This window comes from Hypomesus nipponensis, chromosome 8 (genome assembly GCF_054491055.1).
Source record: "Hypomesus nipponensis isolate SF chromosome 8, ASM5449105v1, whole genome shotgun sequence".
Lineage (NCBI taxonomy): Eukaryota > Metazoa > Chordata > Actinopteri > Osmeriformes > Osmeridae > Hypomesus > Hypomesus nipponensis.
In genome coordinates, this window is record NC_140368.1 from 12,784,189 (window position 1) to 12,808,309 (window position 24,121).

The window sequence follows — 24,121 nt, forward strand, 5'->3', positions numbered from 1 at the left end:
GTACACATGTATTATCCTCAGAGTAGACTCGTTCACCAGTCCGGTTCCCCAGTGCTCTGGACGTACCTCCACATAGTCTCCAGTGCTGCAGAGTCTCCCGAAGCCTTGGATCTGGAACTGGGTCTCGAAGTTGACGGACACGCGGAACCCAGGGGTGACCATGACGTGCCAGCTACAGTCCAGATCCGGCTGGTAGTTCTGGGGGTAGCGAGGGGTGGAGAGAACCCCCCTGTCCGCATGCAGGAGACCCCCGCAGCCTGGCTCGACGGACACGTACGGAAACATTTGAAAAGGAACGAAACATCCAGCTTTCAAACTCAACCGGCTTCGACCTTGAGGGTGTTAGGTCGGTCTAGGTGCGGCTCTATGGGCCGTATGTGAAGGCCTCTGAGACACTGCTTGTAAAAAGGGGTCGTATGAATACGTACCCTTGGAGTAGGACGCGTTGAAGCCCCGGCCGCTGAGGCTGCCGTCGGAGGTGAAGCGCAGGAACATGGAGTCTCCGCTGGAGTGGATGGGACCAGGTAGCTGGCGACCACACACGGTGGCCAGCAGGGGAGACAGGTTGGTCTCACCTGGGGGAGGGAAAGACCAACATGCCAACACAGGAAATACGTGTTCCAATGAAGAATAGATGACGTGCGGGACATGCTGAAGACTGAATAGCTGTAGTAACTGTGCACTGCGATGTTGAGAGCAGAGATAAGTCATTTGTATGCCATCCCTTGTCTTGTCTTTGTTTAAGTTAAATTGCTTATAATCACATTCATAATAAATAATAAAATGTGATTACATTCAAAATAATCAAAATAATACAATTTGATTAAAGTCTTAGAGGGCCGGGTGTGTGTAGTCGTGGCGACTGACCATCTCTGATGACCAAGCTGTCGAAGTAACAGTTGGGATAGTCCTCCATGTCCAGATACAGGAGGTTAAACTCCACGGTGGAGTCAGGAGAGCGGATCACCCAGGTGCACTCCTGGTTGAGAGGGTACACCTCCGGCCAGTCAGGAGAGAACATGAACCTGGGGGTGTCACCGGGCATCAGAGCCCCACCACAAGCTCCTGAGGGCAGAAACATGGAGATGTCCCCATAAGGATAGGAAAACACACACAAACACACACACACACACGAGAAATGTATTCAGGCTGAGAAGCGGCGATTCTGACCTGGTGCTATGGTGGGCAGGGGTCCAGAGTTCTGTATGGCCGTCCACTCGATGAGGAAGCCCCTCCCACCGATGACGTTGTCGGACTGGAACTCCAGGGTGACGGTGCTCCCGGAGCTGGTGACTGAGGGGGGCGTTCTCACGCCACAGAACGTGCCCAGGGGGTAGGCGTGCACGTTGGGGCCATCGAAGATCTGAGGTGGTCACACGGGGAGGTCAGAGACGAGGGAACCACGCACACGCGTACACATACAGTCACGCACAGACACACAAGACACATACCCACACAGACACACACGCACATACCTTCAGATTGTCGTAGTAGCAGTCGTACAGGTCCTCGATGTCAATGTCCAGGAAGCGTATCTGGACGTAGCTGTCTCCGTCCACGGTGATGGTCCAGCGGTAGTCGGCGTTGCTGGGGTACGTACGAGGATACAGGGGCGACGCCAGCTGCCCGGACTCTCCAGTGATGTCATTACCATACACTGGAGGTGGAGGTGGGGAGTGAAGAAGAGGAGGAGGAGGAAGAACATTAGAAAAATGAAGAAGAGGAGAAGAAAGAGAGATAAAGTATTCATCAGTAATATTGTCATACATATACTATACCAAATATGTTTTTTTTCTAGACTCTGAAGACATTAGGAAATGAGTTGACACAAACACTTTTGCACGCATACACACACACACTCACAATGAGAAAAGGCCAGTCTGAAGCCAGATCCACTGACGGAGGCATCAGAGCGGAACTTGACCCAGAGGATGTGGCCAATGAGAGACGTGTAGTTGGAAGGGAGGGAGTCCCCGCAGAACCGGCCAACCAGAGCGCCTGCAGAGTTGCCCTCGCGGATCTCCAGGAAGTCATTGTTGCAGCCCGAACTCTGCTGCAGCTGGAACGCTCTGGCAGGGGAGGAGAAGACACATTGTTTATAGATATAGTTATATATGATATAGCAGCATGAGGAGATAGGAGACTTACATAAAGGAGAGCTGAAGGAGGTTGCCTGGAGAACTGGTGATGGTCCAGACACACTCTACGTTGGGAGGATAGGTGTCAGGGTAGTTAGGACTGTTGAAGGCCCCTGTCTCCATGTATAAGTCTCCTCCACAGCCTGGAGGAGAGGGGTGGGGAGAGGGGAGGGGAGGGGGGAGTAGGGATACAATGAGAGAGATGGGAGGGGATGAGAAGAGAGGAAGGAAGATAAATGATCAGTGATTATGGCCACCTCAGGGCTGGTTTGGTGACAGCAGAACATAGTTTACTTGAAGTGGAGGCCGAGTAAGTGGCTCTGAAGCCTTTCCGTCCGACAGACGAGTCTGAGATGAACTTGACAACCAGGGCGTTGCTAAACGACGTTAGAGGGTGTGGAACTTCACTTCCACAGTAACGACCTGAGACAGAAAAAAAACGTCGCAAAATAAAAAGATGGAGATTGTTGCAGTGTAAAATGATTGTATTTTTGCTGTGCTGTACAGTATTAATGCCAGTAAGTGACATGTAAATAAAGTACAGTAGGTATGAAATGTAGTCACCCATGGTGATTCTACACTTCTCTGAGATCCCTACCGATAGTTGGGGCTTGGTAGTTATCTCCATCCAGGATCTCCACTACATCATGGGAACAGTTTGCGTTGTTCATCTCCAGTTCAAAGTCAGTAAAGGACAAGGTCACATGGTTGACTGTGAAGAGCAGACGTCACAGCATCACTTAAACCAGTCACACAATTTTTACATTTAACAACAAAATAAGGAATTTATCTTATATGAGGTATGATATGGAATCTACAGTGTCTACTGTTTAAATAAAGACTGTTCGCCATCAAGGGTCAACATGGCATGAGGTTAATGTGTGTTCTATGATGCTGTTGGTACAGGATATCTGTATAGATATCTGATTGGCTGACTCACATGGCTCCTGGGCTCTGATGATCCAGCTGCAGTTCTGATTGGCTGGGTAGGCAGCAGGGTACCGAGGAGAGGCAATGGCTCCACCCATATCGTCAGTCAAGATGGTAGCTCCACAAGCTGAAAGGAGGATAAAGAAACAAACAATTTCCACGCTTTCCAAACAAAACTTGAATGAAAACTAAAGTCACTGGATATTGATGAAGAAATGGCCATGAAAACAAAAACAAATCATTGATAGCGCCCCGTGAGAAAATATACCACAAAACTGAGGGACAAAGAAATACATTGTTCACCACTGGCTTAGAAAAAGGGAAGGAAATGGATTGACGAAGAAACAGAGCGTCAGCTATGAACCAACCCTCGGAGAACTGGGCGCTGAAGCCACGGTGACTCCGGCTGTTGTCGGAGCGGAAGCGCACGAAAATGATGTTCTGAGTGGAGATGATGGCCGGCGGATGGACCTGACCACACACTTGAGCCAGCAACGGAAACGAGCCGCTCGGCCCGTCGTGGATCTACAGAGAAACGGGGTGTGGAGGGAGAGAGAGAGAGAGAGAGAGAGAGAGAGAGAGAGAGAGAGAGAGCAACGTGACTTCCAATTCCCGTGCGTCCCACGACAGAATGCACCTCTGCACCGAGCTCTACATCTTCCTTCGAGCTCTCCTCACCGCCACGTAGTCCCACAGACAGTTGGAGTGGATCTCGATGTCCAGATCGGAGAAGTTGAAGAGGACGCGGTGGCCCTCGTCCACGGTGATCATCCAGGAGCAGTCCACGTTGTTGGGATAGTTGTTGGGGTAAGATGGGGAGTGAATCTCACCGTAGGGAGCGGTCACTGGCCCACCACAGCCTGGGAGAGGGAAAGATAGTGACGTGGATGTTCGTGGCACAGCCAATGTGTTTGCATGCATTTACATTTAGTCATTTACGCTCTTATCCAGAGGGATTTACAGTAAGTACAGGGACATTCCCAGAAATACAAATAGGGGAAACCAAGGACACAACGTCATTTGGCATGGCCGGGAATCGAACTTCTGATTAATAGCCCGATTCCCTAACCGCTCAGCCATTTGACCGCCATGCACACTGAATGCGTAATGACAATAAAGGCCTTCACGAATGCATTCATGACAGAGATGAAGACATGCTCGTAGGTACACAATGCGGTCGTATGTCTTGGCCGCCCTCGTCCGCGGTCACCCACCTCCCTGGAGCTCGGCCCAGCTGGCGTTGAACCCTCGGCCGCTGACGTAATCGTCTGACTTGAAGCGTACGGTGATCAGGTTCCCTGTGCTGGACACCTGCAGGGGGGTGGAGGTGGTGGTGCAAAGCTGGGCCAGGCGGGGGGCGCTCATGTCGGGACCTCCGTACACCTGGGACAAGGGCAAAGGTCAAAGGGCAGGGGGTCAGGGTTGGGAGGGGCCGAGGTGGCTGGTTGGTGAGACTACTGGACAGGTTGTTGTTTATGTTCCATTGAAAAGCAGACACAGGCTGTGCCCTTAGTGAGGACTTGGTCTGTGGAACTGGCTTTCATTACAAGTCTCTCCTTCTGTGTCTCTCTCTTTGATACCCCCCTCCCTCGGCCTCAGTCTTTCTCTGGCGCTTTGAGCTGTGGTGTCCAGCTCAATTCTGCTCTGCCAGCTCCATTCACTGGGCCGTGGGGGGGCCAGCATTCCACTGGCGTGAGCTACTCTGCCCTCTCCCTCTGTCCTCAGAGGGCCTGGGTCAGTGTGGACACCACACAACACTGCACCAGAAACACAGGGTGTTGAGACAGACAGACAGACAGACAGACAGACAGACAGAGAGAGGGAGGGAGAGAGAGAGAGAGAGAGAGAGAGAGACAGAGAGAAAGCCGTGAGAGGGTTGACCGACCCTCTCAGCCGGCCCGGCCACCACGTCCTCCACCACGCACCTCCAGGACGTCGTAGTTGCAGTTGGGGTGATACTCCACGTCAAACTCGTAGATGGTGAGGGTGACGCTGCTGCCAGGGGTTGTGCTGATGTACCAGATACACTCACGGTTCATCGGGTACCTGTCAGGGTACTCTGGACTATGGAAGGTACCGGTCGGACCAAGCAAGTCTCCACCACAGCCTGTAGAGGGAGACACTGAGTCAGTGGATCTGATTGGACCAACCACAAATTAATTAATTGTCCTGTTCCAGGGTTGGTCGTACCATTCTGATACCAGAGCATCTGGAACCCTGACAGTGAGATGGACGAATCAGAGCGGAACACCACGTGGAGGGAGGAGCCAGAGGTGGCGTTGGCCGGAGGGGGCGTGTTCCCACAGAACGTTCCAATCAGAGGAGCCTGTGCGTTAGGCCCATTGTAGAGCTGTGAGGAAGTAGAGACGGGTTGGGAATTGTAGTTTCGCAAAGATACACGACACAGCCAAAGACTCCTAAAACATCTGACAAGCGCTCACAAAAAGACAGGGAAAGAAAATTGAACAATACATTTTTAAACAGCCTGAACAGAGTCCAAATATATTCTGGATCGCGTCACCAGCTGTTGATGAACGACAGAAACTATTCCAAGGCCGAGAGAGAAGGGAGAAAACCGAGGACGTGTTCAAACTCCTGTCAGGATACAGTAGTGTGACGAACACAAGTCAGCTTAGAGGAGACTTGTCTGTCAAATCAAAACAATGAAGGAACAGTGTGTCATCTCGAGGTGGTGCAGCTAGCTGTGGGTGGCAGACAGTCAGAACATGCTTCAGGGGGGTCTGTTCTATCGATGGGATCTTTCACTGTTACATCAGCTGCATACCTCAAGGGTATACGTATGACAATACTCGACATCGTGCCAAAACTCAACAGGGGCCTGAAACAGAACTATCTGTTTCAGCAAGGCCACAGTTGTGTTTTGAAGATACATTCGAAGCGCAGAAGAAGTTTGTTTTGATGTGAACAGATGCTGGGAAACCGAGATCAATTATTCTGTTTCTATTTTGCAGACATTCTATCACGGCACAAGCGCACACACACATACACACACACACACACACACGGGATGAGATCAGCTTAGCTAAAGAGTGCCAACAACAAAGAGGGAAAAAAATGAAAGTCTCCAGGGAACCTACACACACACACAGAACAACCGTCTTTAACCCAGCAGTGGGTGATGTCATGTGTATCTGAGTTGTCATGGCAACGGAGGGGGCCACCCGGAAAAACCCCCCCACTGGTGTTTTCTTTCCTAAGACATTTCCTTTGTGTGGATGAAGCAAGTTCTCAGGATTCAGAGCTGTTGCCTTGTACGTACTCTATGACAGACCACAACTGGAGTGCATTCCAGAGAAATGTGTTTTTAGCTACAACTGATGGAAAACTGTCAGAAAGGACAAACGTGAGAAACCGTATTCCCACATCCTAGTAGAAACCTACCAATTGCTTAATGCAGTGTGGTTCTGTGTGTGTGTGTGTGTGTGTGTGAAATCTGTGTGTATTTGAGTTACCTTGAAATAGTCGAAAGCACAGGAGGCACTTGTTCTCTCCAGGTCAAAGGTCGTGAAGGTGTAGTTGATGGTGTTGCCCATGGTGGCTTGGATGGTCCAGCTGCACAGGGAGCTGAAAGGGTAGTTGTTGGGGTAGTTCAGGGACTCTAGTACCCCTCTGCTCCTGTTGCCAATGACTACACCCTCACAGTCTAGGGGGCAACACAGAGAAGGTTTTCTAAATGTTACTGACTTAGGGATACAGTCCTGTGAATAGAATTCGATAGCTCAAAGCAAAGTGTAGCTGTGACATTTCATGTGGATATTTTAATTAAACTCTACCACCGAGTCTACCCGTGATGTTTTGATCCAAGTCAGACAGAATGCAGGAGCCAGGTCGACCTCCCTCCTACTTAGCGGTTTCATTAGAGAGTCAGAGACCGAGAACATGGAGCAGAAAGAATGCCAAGCTGGCAAGGGCACCACTGCCAGGACTAAACAAGACAGACTCCACTAGTGACCTCCTCTCCTTTCAGCAGCCCTTCCAAAGGAACCAACAGCCGGGAGAATGAAACAGAGGTGGCCCTGTCTCAAAAGTTGACATTCCTTTGTGAAGAGAGTATCTTAACGTCAATTGCGCCGGCTTGTTTTCAGCGCGGTTCCCTGGTGAACCTCACATAACCCTGGCCGTTTCCACGGAAACCAAAGGAAGGGATTGCGTGCCAACGTTGGTAACCTGGGTTCTGTTATGAACTGCGTGTCTAAGTGTGAGGTTGAAGTCGTTAGGGAATTCAAGGACTGTGTGTGTGTTGGATAAACAGGGTCATAAAGTGTGTGTGTGTGTGTGTGTGTGTGACAGAGGGGGGTGAATGAAAGTGTGTGTGGTGACTCACTGGTCCTATAGGAAGCCAAGAAGCCCCCTGCACTGACACTACTGTCCGTCCGTAGTTTAACAAAGAGCTCGTTATTGGAGGCGTTGATGGGCGCAGGCATCACATTTCCACACAGCTTGGCCAGCTCTGGAGCATTGGTGCTATTCCCGTCATATACCTGTATAGTACACACACACACATACACACAGTACATGCGGTTCATTTCCCATTCAGCCAAACTGTACGTATTGGTTTGTTTTGGACTTTCCAGCGTTAAAGACGTCCCCCTAACATCGTGGTGTCGTGGAGAGTGCGTGCGTGTGTGTGTCCCTCACAGCCAGGTAGTCAAAGCTACAGCTGCCGGCCTCCAGGTGGAAGTCTCCGAAGGTGAGCTGGAGCTGGCTGCCCTGGCTGGACCGGATCCTCCAGTAGCATTCCACGTTGGGGTGGTAGGGGAGGGGGTAGCCTGGTGAGGAGAACGCTCCACTGCTGGTGAACAGGTTCCCTCCGCAGCCTGGTGGAGAGTGCAGGGGAGGGGGGTTTAGAAGAGGCGGCAGGTGGTCGGAGACCGTTACGGTAGGTGAAGAGTTGAAGGACATTTAGAAAGGTGTATGCGCTAACGGAGACATACTGTACACAAACAAACACCCACACACCTGTCTGCGTGCCATCCCAGTGGGCTGTGAAGCCCCTTCTATTGACGGCGTTGTCGGAACGGAACTTGATCCACAGGCGGTTGCTATGAGACACCAGGACCGGCGGTCCCTGATTGGAGCAGAACTTGCCAATCAAGGGTGACGTTTCGTAACCTCCATCTCTGAAGAAGGGGAAAGAAGAGAGCGATAGAGAGACAAAGAGAGAGAGAGAGAAAGACAGGGAGAGAGAGAGAGATGGACAAGACAGAGAACATCGACATGAAGACAACTCCAAGTCCAGAGAGCCTGAGCCCGAGACGGCGACTCGTCTCCCCTGCGAGGTGTGAACCCGTCCTCTCTCACCTGATCTCCACGTAGTCGAAGCTACAGCTGGGCAGGTTCCCCTCCAGCTCAAAGTCGGTGAAGTTCAGCATGATCTGCATGTTGAGCTCCACGACGATGGTGAAGATGCACTCCCGGTTCAGGGGGTAGTTGTTGGGGTAGTTGGGGGAGCTGAACTCTCCCGTGGGAGCCGTGAACACCTCGCTGCAGTCTGAGGGAGAGCGGAGGGAAAGAGGGGGAGAGAGGGAGGGAGAAAAACAAGGTTGAAGGATGAGATGGAGATGTGTGATGCAACAAGGCTGAGTGTGAGCAGTTCTATATTAATCGTCATTGTCGTTGTCCATTTAACCGTTGGAAAGTGTATGTGTACACTAGGTTTAAACCCCCATTTGAGCCCCCATTAACCATGTAAATGTCACAAGAAATGTTTGGGTGTTTATTTGTGTTTCTGTACCAGTGGTGGCATTGATGGAAATGTAGTTTGCGGCGAATCCCTCTATGGCCAGGCTGGTGTCTGACACAAACAGCACCGTCAACAGGTTGTCTGTGCTGGTTACGGAGGGAGGGACAGATCGCCCACAGTACCTAAACACACACACACACACACACACAGGGGAAATCAGACAACACTTCAGATTAGGTTTGGGAATCTACACAGAAGAAAACATCCTTAAATGTCATCACAAAAACTCAAAATGGATATCCAAAATATTACACAGGCATTTTTTTTTTTTTCGGTAATAAGATAAGGTAATAATCCTTAAAGTTCGGAGTTGACTTCCATTCTTTTTTACCACCCGAGTAGTTCAATAGGCCAAACTGAGGTTGCCATGGTTTCGTATGGTCGCTTACCTGCCGATCTTGGTGCCCGTCTGCACAGTGCCGTTGTCATACACCTCCACGTAGTCAAAGTTACAGTTGACATGGTACTCCATGTTGAAGGAGGTGAACATGAGGCGGATGATGTTGCCGGGGACGCCGGAAATGAACCAGGTGCAGTTGGCGCCGTGCGGGTAACCGTTGGGGTGGCCGGGACTTTTGAAGGAACCGGATGAGCTGATGAGAGTGCCCCCACAACCTGAGAGGAAGGGGGGGGAGAGAAACAGAGGGGGAGAGAGAGAGGGGGAGGAGAGAGAGGGGGAGAGAGATCAGGGGGAGAGAGAAAAGGAGAGATACACAGAGAGAGAGCGAGAGCGAAAGAAAGAGGGAGAGAAAGAGAGAGAGAGGGGGAGAGAGACAGCGAGAAAGGGCGGGAAGAACAGGGGAGAGGATAAGAGGAACGGACTTCGTCACTCGACGAGGGGAGACGGTCAAAGAGGAAAATAAAATATCCTCTCGCCACATAAACCCCTCACACATCTCCTCCACACACCACGTTGTCTGGAGAGAGGACTTACCATCCATGACCCTGTCGTAGGCGGCTGTGAAGCCCATGTTACTGACCGAGGCGTCGGTCTTGAAGCGGATGTACAGGGACCTCTGGGTGGACCGGATCATGGGGGGTGCTGTGCCGCCACAGTATTTTCCAATCAGAGGAGAGCTGACCGTGGAGCCATCTCGGACCTACAGAGAGGGTTGTTTATCTTTCGGTCAGACATCCCCGATTCCGTGTTTCGCATGTGCAGCAAATGTCGAAACGTCACACACATTCCATGGCGACATACTTCCACAAAGTCATATCTACAGGTTCCACCCTCGATGTCGAAGGACAGGAAGTTGAGCGTGACGATGTATCCTATGGGCTGGTTGATGACCCACTCGCACTCCTTGTTGTGGGGGTAGGCGTTGGGGTGGAAGGGCGATCGAATCTGACCCGTCCCTGAGAAAGTGCCACCACAACCTGGGAAGGAACGGAGGAGGAGGGAGAGGGGGACTCGGGTGAGGCCGGGACAGGGACGAGTTAATTTAGTTTTCTGTCACGGAACATTCCGGTCATTTCCAGTACTGTTTGGCCTGCTGCTTCCTTCAGCACGGCCCTGGCGCGTAAGAGGAACACACGCACAGTCGGAAGCACATCAGATATTCAGACCGGGACTCCACACAGCCCTGCTAATGCAGGCCGTCTGACGCCCCATTACCACAGGGAGACGGAGGGGGTTTGCAGAGTGGAGAGGTGGATGGAAGGGAGGGAGGGTGGCGGGGGATGGATGGATGAAGGGAAACGCGGAGGGGGGACGGAGGGAGGGATGCGGGCATAAAAAGCCCTCTTGGCTGACCTTCAGGGTTTCTTCTGCACGGTTCAAGAGCATGTTTAATCACAGGGAAAAGTGCTAGCGTAGCAGAACCATCTATGCCTGTATAATGGGTACGGTAAATCACATACACACACACACATGCATGCACACATACACACACTCACGGGAGCGTCAGTTTAATTTACAAGCCTTTTTTTATCTCCATCTCACACAGCCCCACCCAGTCTAACTGCAGGGGGCTGGAAGTAGGGGGGCTGGGGGGGAGGGAGGCGTCGGGGTAAGGAAAACGTCATTACCAGGAGAGAGATCAATGAGATAAGGGTTTGGCCGAGCCCAGGATAGGGTATCTCTAACCCGCAGAGACCAGCCTCTCCAGTCTACATGGCTACACCACCTCCACTCCCTATCGGCCCCAGCTTCGGACAAAGGCGTCATGGATCCTAATCATCCGACTACCCCAAGTCTCTTCTCAGATGTGGCGATACCATGCTGTGCAGCACAAATGGACGTTCTTGTGGAGGTCTCACCGACTTCGTAGAGGGCCCTGAAGCCAGACCTGCTGACTGAGCTGTCTGATTTGAAGCGCAGCCAGAGGCTGTTGGAGGTGGTGGAGATGGGCGCAGGCAGGGTGGTGCCGCAGTACTTCCCGATCAGGGGAGCTGTCTCGCTGGCACCGTCACGCACCTGGAAGGGGGGAGGAGGTGGAGGTAGAGGAAGAGGAGTTGGAAAAGGAGGAGGTGGTGGAGGTAGGATATATACAGTAAATACAGTCCCCCAATTCCCATAAACCAAAATACATCTTCTCATAATTCCCTTTGACAGTAAACAACTCCACATACAACTCCACACACAATCACATTCTTATCAGCACCCCCCACACACACACACTCACACACACACACACACACACGATGCCCGCCTCCTACCTCCACGTAGTCGAACAGGCATCCGCTGTGTGTCTCCAGGTCCATGTGAGTGAAGTTGAGGGACACCACCTCTCCGACAGGAAGTCGGATGACGTAGATGCACTGGCGGTTGTGGGCGTAGCTGTTTGGCCAGTTAGGAGAGATGAGGATGCCTTCGCTCTCCGTGAAAGTCCCTCCACACCCGGGGTCAGCTGAGACACACACAGGCACCAGGAGATCAAGTCAGGCTGATCACCAACACAGGAAGTGGATTGAAAACAAACCGAATTTAGAGGATTGACAAAAATCCTAATGCTAGGTAAACCTCTCCCCGAGAGTGGATTGAAAGGTTTTTACTGTTAGAAGAGTGTAATTGTGTGTGTGTGTATGTGTGTGTGTGTGAATGACAAACACAACCTCCATTCAATCTTATGACCACAGAAACTAGTCTTGTCTTACACGGGGTGGTTATGTAGGTGATGTGGAAGCCTCTGTCGTTTGTGATGAAGTCAGAGTGGAAGTGGACCCAGGCTGCAGGGCCCGTGGTCCGGACTGGAGCGGGGGATGAGGAACTGCAGTACTTCCCCAGAACCGGGTCCTCTGGGAGGAGACCATCCCGGATCTAGAACCCAAGGGAACCCAGATTAGTTAAGGCAGTTAGAGAGAGCACCAAAGAGTTGCCCTTCCCTGAAACCTCCCTGAAGCTTCTTGCTGACTTTCCTTCCACCTTTCCTTTCTTTGTTTGTTTCCTTCTTTCTTTCTTTCTTTCTTTCTTTCTTTCTTCCTTCCTTTATTCATTAATTCTTAGTTCATTCTTTAATTCATTCAGTCATTAGTCCACAGTGAGACTGCTTCAGCGTTGCCATGACGCCTCACCTCCAGGTAGTCATATTCACAGTCGGGGTGATTTTCCAGGCTGAGTGTTCCGAAAGCGAAGGTGATGAGCAGGCCAGGGCCTACGTCCAGCATCCAGTAACAGTCCCGACCCGGGGGGTAGTTGCCAGGGTAACCGGGTGAGTTGATGTTTCCATGGGGAGCGGTTAGCTGGCCACCACACACTGGGGACACAGATTTTAGATTCAGACACACACACACATATACACAAACTTATATTCTCATACACACTCACCCATACACACACACACACACATACTCTCACACACACACACACACACACACACTCTCACACACACACACTCACTCACACACACACACACTCACTCACACCCACACACACCCACTCACACACACACTCACTCACTCACACCCACACACACCCACTCACACACACACACACACACACACACACACACACCTGGGTCCTGGGACTCCCAGGCCACGGTGAAGCCCCCGGCGCTGACCGAGTGGTCGGAGCGGAACCAGAAGTACAGTGCATTGTGGGAGCTGCGGAGTTCGGCGGGAGCGTTGGTGCCGCAGTATTTCCCCAGCATGTAGGAAGAGGCGCTGTCGCCATCGTGGATCTGCAGGAAGTCAAAGTTACAGTTGGCGCTGTGCTCCAGGTCGAAGTGAGGGAACGTGATGCGCAGAATCTGGAGGGAGAGAGAAGAAAAAAACAGAACGCCTGGTTAGGTCCACGCGTTCTACGGTGGGATGGAACACTCTGCGTAAAGACAAATGGTTGCCATCTGATCGACGTCCAAACACTGACCTTGCTGGCGTCTGCTCGGATCACCCAGGCACAGCTGACCGCGTGGTCGTACTGGTCACCGCCAGGGGTGTTGGGGTAGCTGAAGGTTCCGGCTGGACCATACAGGTTGCCACCGCACGCTGAAACACACACACACACACACACACAGGTCATAAGACACTCGCCCACTGCACATATCCAATGACACGGCGCAGCACCTCACAACTGTCAGCCTCCGCCCGCCCCACTAATCCCCTCCACACCCTCCCCCCACACACAACCCCCCCTCCCCAGGCCTCTAACCTTGCTGGGGGGTCTGGCAGAGCGGGCCCGTCCATTGGTCGGTGCAGGTGCAGGTGAAGCCGTTGAGGCCGTCGGTGCAGGTGCCCCCGTTCTGACAGGGGCTGCTGGCGCACTCGTTGACGTTCTGGTCGCAGTTCACCCCGCCCCAGCCTGGGCTGCAGGTGCATAGGTACCCCTGGCTGCTGGTGGTGGGCTGGGGTGGACGGACAACAGTCATTTCCCCCAATCACATCTCACAACCAAGCCCTGCTATGCCTGTTCCCGGGTGGACCCGGATGGGTCGAGTCCACACCGTGACGGCTGCGGTTGGGGCTGAGCGACTCACCACACACTGGCCGTTGATACAGGGGTTGTTGGTCTGGCAGACGTTGCTGGTCTGGGTGCAGCCTGTGGGGCCGTAGCCATTGCCCACGTAGCCTGGAGGACAGGTGCACACTGGGAGACTGGAGCCTGGAGGACAGGGGGGACATTGGAGTTTTACCACAGCTTTACACTGCTGGAGGTGAAGGGGCCACAGTGACAATGGAAGTAGCTTTGGTAGGCTGGCGCTTAGCAATAGACATAGTCCGTTGAAATAAAAAGAAAATGTGAAGAAATAAAGAAATATAAAGATATGACTATATGACTACAGTGTAAGATGTTAGGTATCTGTATTCTGGTCTGTTTAGGAGGAAAATATGCTTGAAATGTAATGTTAACATTACATTACAGAGGCCAAAATATATGACTGTTGTCTGTCAGGCACTTGACTTAACTTCTCAGAACAAGGAACTGGTGAAACAATCCTTATGAATGTAAAAAAAAAAGCTTAAAGTGTAATTAAAGTTTAAAGAAAGTACAGGAAAGATTGGGTAGGTAAGGTTGGGTAACATGTCAGGCTGTTTCCTTCCCCCTTTGCTGTCTCTCTGTGAGATTTTATAACCCTATCATCATCAAGTGAAGATTTGCTCCCTTTAAACTGGGTGTAACCGGTTGGTACAGCAGTAAACACCTGACTTAATGGGTCTTATGCACACTGCCGGTGATCATGAGATGCAGTAAATACTGAAAGTTAAGGCTGTGTGTGTGTGTGCGTGTGTGTGCAGGTGCGCACATGTTGTGGACATTTGTGGGAGAGATATTGACTTTTTTCAGTTTTTATTACTGAAGAAACATCTGTTTCAGCGTGTGTGCGCGCACGCGCGTGTGTGTGTGTGTGTGTGCGTGCGTGTACCTGGAGTGGAGGTGCAGGTAGCCATGGGATAGCACCCTCCATTGTTGCTGGCACAGATGTTCACCTGAGTGCAAGACCTTCCATCGCCCTCATATCCTGGACAGGGATCAACAAATCCATGAACCAAGCTAGTAACGACCCTGCTGACCATGACATCCTGTCTGTATTCACATGCACCGTTTTGCTTCACTTTCACAAGTGACATCGCGCTCTCAGACCTGGAGGACAGGTTCCACAGTGGTAGGAGCCCATGGTGTTGAGGCATGGCACCATGGGGGAGGTGGAGCAGCCGCCGTTGTTGGTGGAGCACTCGTTCACGTCCTGGCAGCTGTACCCGTTGCCGTGCCAACCTGAGGAGAAGCATTGGCACCCACTGTAGTTCGGTGGAGGGTCAGGGTGGACTGCCGCACGGTCTACGGTATCTGTCACTTTATGTCGCTCTCTCTTTCTCTGTCAGACAGACACACGCTCACACACGCCCTCACACATGCACAGACTGCTCTACCACTTTGGCTGGTCTTCCGGGGAGGCAATTCAATCAGGATGTTACTATTATAGTATTCTAGAGTACTGAGACAAGATCCAGAGCGTGTCTCATCAGATCATGATCTCTGATTCAGGTCCTGCTCAGGGAGAGCCGAGTTCCAGGCAGTCTATCACCCGCGTTGCACTGTCCTGTATTCACAGTCTCTAGAATCTTCGAGTTCTTCTAGAATCGCCGAGAGACTTCTTTCTTTCCATCGCCTAAAGCGCCGCGGAAGGGATCCGACCTCAGGTCAGAGGGCTCACCTGCAGGGCAAGAGCCACAGTAGAAGGAGCCTGGAGTGTTGAAGCAGTCCACGGGAGGGTTGCCGGAGCAGGGCTTGGTCGGAAGGCTGCACTCGTCCACGTCAGCCGTGCATGCTGGGATACCAGGCGGAGACCCCCATCCCGTCTCACAGATACACTTGTACATGGGCTGCAGAGACACAAGAGCACAGGGCATGGATGGATTCCTGTTGACACGACTAGTCTAGTTTCACTGGAATATTCAATCGAATATGTACATATAATATGCATTTTGAAGCTGTGATATATATATATATATATATATATATATATATATATATATATATATATATATATATATAGGTTGAATATATATATTTCAATAGATTTAATTTGAGTTCATAGAGGTGGAATAATTCACAAATAGCCATTTATGTTTGTAAGTGAGCCGTTTTGAAAGGTCACAGGCATACGGCATAATACGTGACCCGTCAAGATGACCTATCTAGAATGAGAGAGTGTAATTGACTACCCAGTGTGCTGGGGCGTTACTGGTTAATTATGAAAAACATTTCTTAACCTCCGATGGGGGTCCTAAATCAAGCTTTGTTCCAACGAGCCGTGTCTCGTCCAAACTAATTGGCCATTCATCTCCGTGAGCTAATTGCGCGGAGCAGGGAAGAGCGCTTGGCTGTGAGGAATGTTCTCGTCTCGTCATAATTAATGAAAGCCACTTAGACCATGGTCTAGTCAGGGAAGACCATTGGTTTTCCATGTAACTGAATAGAGCTGAAGAGAAACTGCTGTGACTGTACACCTATGGAGGGATAGACTAAAGGGCTGCTTGGTGTTTCTGGCCATTCTGGTGCCCTTAGCGAAATCTGAAACCCCTTTTTGATTTGACTTTTCTAAACACAAAATACATTTTAAAAAGTGGAACAGCAGATGTGGGGAAAAAAGAATCTCTCTTCATCTCACATGACAATTAAAGAAGTCTTAATGTGACTCGTAAAAACGTTATATTAATTTATCATATAATTTGATAACCAATACATTGAATTGTCCCCCAAATATTGGTATTTTAGAGGGGTGACTGGCCCCTGGGGTGATGCCCTAGGTTGCCTATGTCCTGAAAAGCTCCTGCAGAAACCACACAACTCAGATATAAACAAAGGCTGGAGAGATTCCCAAAGAGATAGGACTTCTGTCTTTATCCCCGAATCCTGTGGAGAAAATGTGGAGAATGTCCCTCTGACCGAGAGAGTCAGAGGTACCTGGTTGGGAATGACCCTGTCCGCGTCGATACACATCCCGTGCACGCACAGATCCTGGGCTCCGCCCCTGCAGTCGTCGTAGCGGACCGTACACTGAGACCCCGACCATTCCGGAGAACAAGCGCACCTGATGGGGGGAGAGAGGAGGACAGAGGTCAACCCGTTCAACTTGCATGGTAACACCAGTGCTGAAACGCTGAGGGGTGGTGGGAGAGGTGTGAAGGGCGAGGGCTGAGGGGCGAGGTCTGACGGGCGAGGGGGGATGGGGGAGGAGTGATGGGCGAGGGCTGAGGGGCGAGGTCTGACAGGCGAGGGGGGATGGGGGAGGAGTGATGGGCGAGGGCTGAGGGGCGAGGTCTGACGGGCGAGGGGGGATGGGGGAGGAGTGATGGGCGAGGGCTGAGGGGCGAGGTCTGACGGGCGAGGGGGGATGGGGGAGGAGTGATGGGCGAGGGCTGAGGGGCGAGGTCTGACGGGCGAGGGGGGATGGGGGAGGAGTGATGGGCGAGGGCTGAGGGGTGAGGTCTGACGGGCGAGGGGGGATGGGGGAGGAGTGATGGGCGAGGGCTGAGGGGTGAGGTCTGACGGGCGAGGGGGGATGGGGGAGGAGTGATGGGCGAGGGCTGAGGGGCGAGGTCTGACGGGCGAGGTGGGATGGGGGAGGAGTGATGGGCGAGGGCTGAGGGGCGAGGGCTTACGTAAAGGATCCTGGCGTGTTGACACACGTCGCCCCGTTCTGGCAACCCTGGGCCGACCCCGCCAGAGTCTGACACTCATTCACATCCGCAGCACAGTTAGGGCCCTGAGGTGAATAACACACACACACACACACACAACCACCATTGTTTATTCGACACACTAGCACGTCTTTGGTTTAGTGACCCTGTGTGGTGGGGGTGTAGGACGCACCCCCCAGTTGCTGGGACACACGCAGCGGTAGGAGTCCAAGAGGTCCAGGCAGGTGCCTCCGTTCTGACAGGGGTTACTGGTGCACGTCCTCCTCTGAACCGTCTAGAGGGGCAATGAGAGAGAGGGGGGAGGGGGGGACAGAGGGGGGACAGGGGATGCTCATGGTCACACGAGGCCGTCGCACAACAGCACGGGTCTGAAGCGACGTGGGTGGGTAAGGGCCTGTGCGTTTACCTGTTCCAACGCTGTGACTTTTGTTTCGAGGGAAGAAACCTGAAAGGAGGGAAGGAAAACAAGATGGATGGATTAACAACAGCTGATCGAGGCTATACGGTGTACGGAACAGACAACAGACCACGGCACGGGGTGTCTGACCCGTGTGTCAAGCTGCTGGAGTTTGTTGGTGACATCGGGTGACGTTCCCCCACCACTGGCTTTTATAGTGTCGATGTCAGCTTTGTTAGTCTTGATCTGAAATCACAAAGGAATGACAACGTGTAATATTAGAACAGCGCAACATCGTGGGTCCTGTTATCACACAGTCGTTGTTTCAATCATAATGTGCTTTAGAGATGGAGAAGTTGTAAAAAGTAATAATATCTTTATGGTGGACCGGCTTCCAACAGAAATGCTGTGTCTGCGGGCAGCAGGTAATGATTCACTTGCTCATGTGAGAGCCAGCAGCTCTGTAGTCATACACTGGATAAGCTCATAGGAACATTCTAGAAAGATGCTATATTTGGAATAGGGTCATCAGAACCTTAACCTAACCCATTCACTTAAATGGCTACCTCAAAACATCAGCAAGGTTAGGACTGGATTAGATAAAAGAATCATCTCAATGTTGTCGGTGTGACGCTAACCACATCACAAGGTTTGATCCAATTAGAATACAACAGACACACATTCAGAAAACTGAAGCCCCAGATACTGGAAACGAGAGAGTCACAACAGGGATGCACACTGAAATATGTGTGTGTGTGTCTTTGTATGTGTGTGTGTGTGACGTGTGTGCCGTGTCCTCACCTGACTCATGAGTTGTGTGAGGTCCTCGCTCCCCACTTTAACAGAGCCTGATCCGGAGGTCTGGAAGCGGATCTCTTTGTTGTCTCCCGTGGAGAAGACCAGGTGGCCGTTGTCTGATAGCATCCGTGGCCTGCAGGCATGCACACCAGTAACATGTTTCTCGGACTACTAAATGTTTACCCCCCCATTCCCCACACGATCCCATTCCTGATATTGCGTGAGTTTCAAGATACCTCACACAGCATTTCGAACCAAAGATGCGTCCATTTCATAACATACAGTAGAGTCGATGTTGAGAAATATCCAACGTAAAATGAGCGTGCATTACAAATCAAAACACCAAACTCAACAGACACGCGTTGTGATTCCATCATCCAAAGCCCTCACATTAAACCGAAAACATCAAACTCGCCACACTATCCACAGCCATTTCAATGGCTATCAAGGTGATCCCCCAAACTCACTGGTCGTTGCTGAGGTCCCTCTTGCTGCGTCCGTGGCCATGTCCCCCCTGGTCCCCCTGCAGTCCTGCGAGGAAGAGGAGGCCAAACACCAACCAGACGGGCCGCTGTGTCCAAGCCATGCTGAGAGAGCTGCCCCCAGATGCTCCTGACACTTTTCTGCTGTCTGAACCTGCTCTGCGCTCCACGAGCCCTGGATAGCTCCGTACTGATGAGCACTTGGACTCTAAAGATCTCCCAATGGCCGCACGCTTGGACCTATAAAACCTCCCTAAACTTACTGGGGGAGGCAAGGATATGGGGAAGGAGGCTTGCTGGTGTCGTTACATAGCCGTTATACCACTTTATGAGGTGATTGAGATGGCCCATCACATGCTTTTTGAGATGAGTAACCAGGGGTTGAGGGAATTGCTGGGAACATTAGCTAAGAGGAAAGCAGCGACGGATTGAAAACCTTTGTTTTTAGGTCTCACTTTTACTATGGGATGTGTTGAGGTGCAGGTTGAGGTCTGTATGAGGTTCAATAAAACATGTGCTGGAACATAGGTTACGAATATTTTACATAACTTGGACGTCTTTGAGAAAGATAAACATTGGATCATCTTCTGAAAAAACACAGTTCAATAATAATAAATAAAAACAAAATACAAGTTTCTTAAAAGCATTTATTTAACATTTTATTCAGTTAGGAATCAAGCTAAACTCAAGTTGCTGTGGTCTTTTGGGGATTTGAACCCACACATACAGTGGCACCAACCAACCAACCAACCAACAGCAGCATTTGATCTCCATCCATCCAGAACAATAGACACATGGCCATTTGCATCGGGGGGAAGTTAAACAATGACTCCATGGAGTTGTGGTCCAACTCAGCCTGGCTAGCCCAGTCAGGCTACATTTCTTCCAGAAAGGTCTGATGATCAAGTCTCTGTCCCTCCTCTCCAGGAGGTTTTTTTGTGGTTAGGAGACCATTAGCTGTATGAGTCTGGACACCACATGAACATTCAGACTGTTACCCAGAACTCTGTACTGCTGCTTGGTCGTGATGTTCTCTGGAAAGGCTGAAGGAGAAAGAGAAAGACAGCACGTTTAACAAAGGTTTGGCGGTGGAGAAGGGGGGCAAATCAATTCCCCATTCCTGTGACCATTCATTTCATTCTTCGTTTTTCGTCCCCATGGCTATGTCATTACAGCTACGTTAAGAGCAGGTTGGAGTGTGCGTGTGTGCATGGCTCACTGAAAGTCTTGGGGAAGCCCATGAGGTTGGCTATCTCTCGAGGGGTGAAGTAGCGCAGCCTCAGCCTGCAGAGCTGCTTCAGTTTCTCCTCATCCGACAGCTGCTCCAGACCTCTGAACGCTTCCCCCACCTGCACCACGCCAACAGGGAAACGTTCGAAAAAACGACGTGCGTAGCGTCCTATTTGTGAGTTCTGTCTGTGGATCTTGGAGACCTACCTGTGTCTCCAAGCGAGACTGCAGGACTGAGCCGGTTCCTTCTACGTAGTGGCCATAACTGAGGGGAAAACGATGGCACACAATGGAGGAGTCGTTATGAAGGTACACTTCTGCATAGCGACAAATGACGCAAACTGGGGGGGGGGGGGAATAATAACTCTAGTTTACACTAATCTTCCCAGATCGAAAGAGAGAGACGGGCATTCTTATGTCGTTTCCAGAGGGGATGCAGCAGCGGGGTTCAATACCCTTTGGTGAAGCAAACCGATCGTCGACAGGTGGGTCTGACGATGTCCATCAGCAGAGCGTAGCGCAGGAGGGTCTTAGCTGGGAGAAGGTATTTCTCTACCTCCTCGCCATCCTCCGTCCCTTCTCCTGCTCCGAGCTCCAGGAAGTCTTGGACCTGTCGCACCGACGTGTCATTGTTCTGACTCGACTTCCTGTCAGCTTGTCTGGCCGTCTCTAGTTTGTACAGGATTTGCCCCTCTCCATCTTCCTGTTTCTCCTTGTCTTCCTCCTGGCAGGCGGTTCTACAGGAAGCAGATTTGACTAAGGAAGGTTCTGGGACAACCCGAACAGCAGGAGACGGGAAGCCTTCTAGAATCTATTCAAAGAAGAAAAGAGTATTGTTTAGCAATTTATGTTGGATATTTGCTTGACAGTATGACTATCGTCTTGTTTTCCGAGTCACTCTGAAATAACGTTAAAGCTATCAGGACTCAAGTCATATGGTAGCTGAAGTACCATGACATATACAGGCCTCACTAGAATATACTGTAGCGAGCTATAATCATTAACGTGCCTAAGACCAGTGTTGAGACGTCTGGTTCTCACCTCGGAGGAGGTGTGGAAGGAGAAGCTTCCGGGTGGAGCCTTGGCAATCAGGAAGTACCGAAGTCTGGAGTTGGGGATCCCCAGCTGTGTTCACAAATCATGAGTTCAATCACCACAGCTGAGTTAGGGGACGCTGATTAGAGGACGGAAGGCAAAGGTGCTGCCTGCTCGCCATCTGATCTGACTGACTGTAGGTTTATACCGTGTTACAAACATTCCTTACACTTGTTGGGGAGACCATTAGCTCCTGGTAAGTGTATCCACAGGCCTTTAGGGTGCTTACCAGAGAGTCCCTGGGGAAGAGCAGACAGCACATATTAGATATGCGGTATAAAGTTGTATAACAACTTGGTAACATGAGGGACTGTTGGCATGTTGTGTTCAAATGGCCCTGCAGTGAATCACAGGCGGGCCAGTGACTTGATAGCAGAGACATGGGCTGCCGGTGTTTTCCCACTGAGGCAGAAAGTCTCGCTGTACCGTGACAGAGACAAGAACAAGCACACAGCATGCCCCGGGACCCCGTTGGCTGCCAAGGGTGCTACCATGGTAACCCTTGCTCGCCCCGGACCCAACCCGTATCCACGGTTACCTGGCAGAGGAGGTCTCGAAGCCTTTTACGTTCTCCAACAGGATAAAGCGTGGCAGTTTGCCGAGTCTGTAGATTAAGAGTGAAAAGGGGTCAAAAATATACATCACAGATTTTGAATTTGTGACAAAAGAGAAGGAGGACATTTTGGAAACAGAAGCCTACTTCATAGCAACACACATGAATGCCCTTCAGTTCCAGAAAGGACTCTTATACACAATAAAGACAAATAACAGGCCCTGATGATCAACTTGTCCATGAGCTTTGTGTGAAACAAAGAACCTGCTACATATCAGTAACCCCCTTTTGTAACCAGGAAATGATTCAATGGCGACAGAAATAGGCAACAAAGGGAGGCATTAGACAATGAAGTGGTGGCCAAGGATAAGCCACGGCTGATTCTCATTCCTAAAGTGTCTAAAGAAAGTATGTAAGTGTCTGACCTCGGCAGTAGATCCAGGATATAGAGGAAGCTCTTTGTTCTGGGGTCAGATATGTCACCCTGTAGGCCAATTCTACAGAGCAAAGCATCCATTCATTTAAACGTCACGCATCGTACAGTTTTGTTTGTGTTTTCTAAAGGCTATGGGCCAGACACAGGCAGACACACTCAAAAACGTACCTGGTGAAAGGTTGGCAAGGTGGGCTCATCAAAATCATGTCAAAGGCGAATTTATCGAAATCCTCCAATGTCATTCCCTAAAAAAACACCAAACAAAATCATTGTTAATGACAACATCAGTGCCAGGTGTCAATGTCGCTTGCAACTGCCATTCATAGTAGCCCACAGTATGAGTCTAAATATGGTATATAAGTTGTTAGATAATGCAGCTCAAACACAAGGCAGATGTACTAACTTACAGGGATTGACTTTTTTCATGTTCGATAGTTTCACAACCAAGACAGAAAACAATATTATACTGCAGGTCAGAGGTACCATTTCCCTGAACTTTAATAAGATGCTCTATAACAGACGTGTTATAAGGCTTGTGCATCCGAACTGGATGCTGACAAAGCAAACAACCTTTACCCCTACACTAACCATTTGCAGTTACTGTTTCACCTCCAAATGTTTATTAGAAAACTGGTCATGAGACATACAAACACCCTAGACTAAATAAACTAAAACACCGAATTTGTGGATGATGAAAAAGGATTTAGAAGTATTCCAATTATAATAGTGACTACTGTTTTCCTTTTCCTTTTTATTTCGCTTTTAATAGGTAACCAAAGGTTGTTTGTCCGCTTGTAAGTTACAGTGGAAATGATTTCAGGTGGGGTCAGGCTTACTGTTTTGGTGAGACGCCATCTAATCCTAAACCATGTCAGCGTGTGTGGGGTCAGAAGTCAGGCTCACCTCGATGGTCTTGGACCTGAGGATAGTGCTGGGGAAGTTGTGTTTGTAGATTTCATTGGCTGTGGTGTTCACATCCACAGCAGCCACCACTTCTGCGGCCACCCCACTCTCTGGAGAAAAGGCATATGGAAATGATATGCTAAACAAGTCTTTTGATTGCTGTTAGGTTGGTTATTCAACATTTTATCTTGTTAACAAAAGTAAATCCTGACGGCGATGGACGACGTTTCTAGTCAATCATTATGAAACTGACTGACACACCCATTCAAGACTGAAGACCATCGACATGAAGACAGTGACACCTGTTGAAAGCCAAGGTGTCAACGGATGAACTCATTGTGCACGTTCTGTATTACTTTGGTGTAGCCGTAGCGTAAACTAGCAAACTTGCCAACTGAGTTAGGCTACATTCCCCACGTAAAACAAAAAAACAAACAACTATTCAAAAGTATATAACATAAAACCAAAAGGAGGCCAGTCAGCAGTCATTAGTCTACTAATATCACTGTACCTACTGAAGACATAACAGATAACTGCAGCTTCTTGTTATACTATTTAATGTTCGCTTTCCCTTGAATCTACTCAAGCCAAAGACGACAGCTTTTGGCTACAGCATACACTTACGCTGTCAATACATATCAAGAATTTTTTTATACCTTTCAAAGCATAATGCATTCCTCCAATTCCGCTGTACAACTCTAATACCCTGATGTTATCCATATTTAACTTAGACATTGCGGCTTGAAAGCAGCATGTAAACAAGCACACGTGTGACTGTCGGTGCAGTTCCGATCAAACACAGTATTAAAAAGAAA

The 24,121-nt window shown here is 50.2% G+C and overlaps 2 protein-coding genes across 2 annotated transcripts in view; both read right to left on the minus strand.

Annotated features, from left to right (window-relative positions):
• Positions 1-19,193, minus strand: part of cubn (cubilin (intrinsic factor-cobalamin receptor)) — a 33,356-nt gene extending 14,163 nt beyond the window's left edge. The window contains exons 1-42 of the mRNA XM_084702810.1: positions 19,075-19,193; positions 18,611-18,740; positions 17,960-18,055; positions 17,819-17,857; positions 17,585-17,686; positions 17,374-17,477; positions 16,676-16,802; positions 15,423-15,591; positions 14,852-14,983; positions 14,634-14,729; positions 13,746-13,870; positions 13,421-13,613; positions 13,139-13,257; positions 12,785-13,019; positions 12,346-12,527; positions 11,929-12,091; positions 11,491-11,681; positions 11,092-11,248; positions 10,034-10,209; positions 9,767-9,932; positions 9,222-9,447; positions 8,824-8,954; positions 8,391-8,580; positions 8,049-8,209; positions 7,728-7,906; positions 7,414-7,570; positions 6,542-6,732; positions 5,259-5,418; positions 4,994-5,175; positions 4,283-4,451; positions 3,747-3,928; positions 3,437-3,593; positions 3,079-3,195; positions 2,737-2,850; positions 2,433-2,561; positions 2,149-2,281; positions 1,864-2,069; positions 1,476-1,657; positions 1,171-1,363; positions 868-1,065; positions 429-575; positions 67-257 (exon numbers count right to left, since the gene is read on the minus strand). Coding sequence (XP_084558936.1) covers positions 67-257; positions 429-575; positions 868-1,065; positions 1,171-1,363; positions 1,476-1,657; positions 1,864-2,069; positions 2,149-2,281; positions 2,433-2,561; positions 2,737-2,850; positions 3,079-3,195; positions 3,437-3,593; positions 3,747-3,928; positions 4,283-4,451; positions 4,994-5,175; positions 5,259-5,418; positions 6,542-6,732; positions 7,414-7,570; positions 7,728-7,906; positions 8,049-8,209; positions 8,391-8,580; positions 8,824-8,954; positions 9,222-9,447; positions 9,767-9,932; positions 10,034-10,209; positions 11,092-11,248; positions 11,491-11,681; positions 11,929-12,091; positions 12,346-12,527; positions 12,785-13,019; positions 13,139-13,257; positions 13,421-13,613; positions 13,746-13,870; positions 14,634-14,729; positions 14,852-14,983; positions 15,423-15,591; positions 16,676-16,802; positions 17,374-17,477; positions 17,585-17,686; positions 17,819-17,857; positions 17,960-18,055; positions 18,611-18,740; positions 19,075-19,193 — 6,516 coding nt within the window. The remainder of the gene's footprint in view (positions 1-66; positions 258-428; positions 576-867; positions 1,066-1,170; positions 1,364-1,475; positions 1,658-1,863; positions 2,070-2,148; positions 2,282-2,432; positions 2,562-2,736; positions 2,851-3,078; positions 3,196-3,436; positions 3,594-3,746; positions 3,929-4,282; positions 4,452-4,993; positions 5,176-5,258; positions 5,419-6,541; positions 6,733-7,413; positions 7,571-7,727; positions 7,907-8,048; positions 8,210-8,390; positions 8,581-8,823; positions 8,955-9,221; positions 9,448-9,766; positions 9,933-10,033; positions 10,210-11,091; positions 11,249-11,490; positions 11,682-11,928; positions 12,092-12,345; positions 12,528-12,784; positions 13,020-13,138; positions 13,258-13,420; positions 13,614-13,745; positions 13,871-14,633; positions 14,730-14,851; positions 14,984-15,422; positions 15,592-16,675; positions 16,803-17,373; positions 17,478-17,584; positions 17,687-17,818; positions 17,858-17,959; positions 18,056-18,610; positions 18,741-19,074) is intronic.
• A 529-nt stretch (positions 19,194-19,722) lies between these two features.
• On the minus strand, positions 19,723-24,093 carry trdmt1 (tRNA aspartic acid methyltransferase 1). The gene is made up of 11 exons (XM_084703057.1): positions 23,963-24,093; positions 23,307-23,416; positions 22,572-22,648; positions 22,393-22,464; positions 21,953-22,018; positions 21,584-21,653; positions 21,361-21,444; positions 20,775-21,130; positions 20,527-20,584; positions 20,309-20,438; positions 19,723-20,132 (listed from the first exon to the last, which is right to left on the minus strand). The coding sequence occupies exons 1-11, from the start codon at positions 24,039-24,041 to the stop codon at positions 20,032-20,034; spliced, it is 1,203 nt and encodes a 400-aa protein (XP_084559183.1). The 5' UTR covers positions 24,042-24,093; the 3' UTR covers positions 19,723-20,031.
• Between the last annotated feature and the right edge of the window lie 28 nt (positions 24,094-24,121).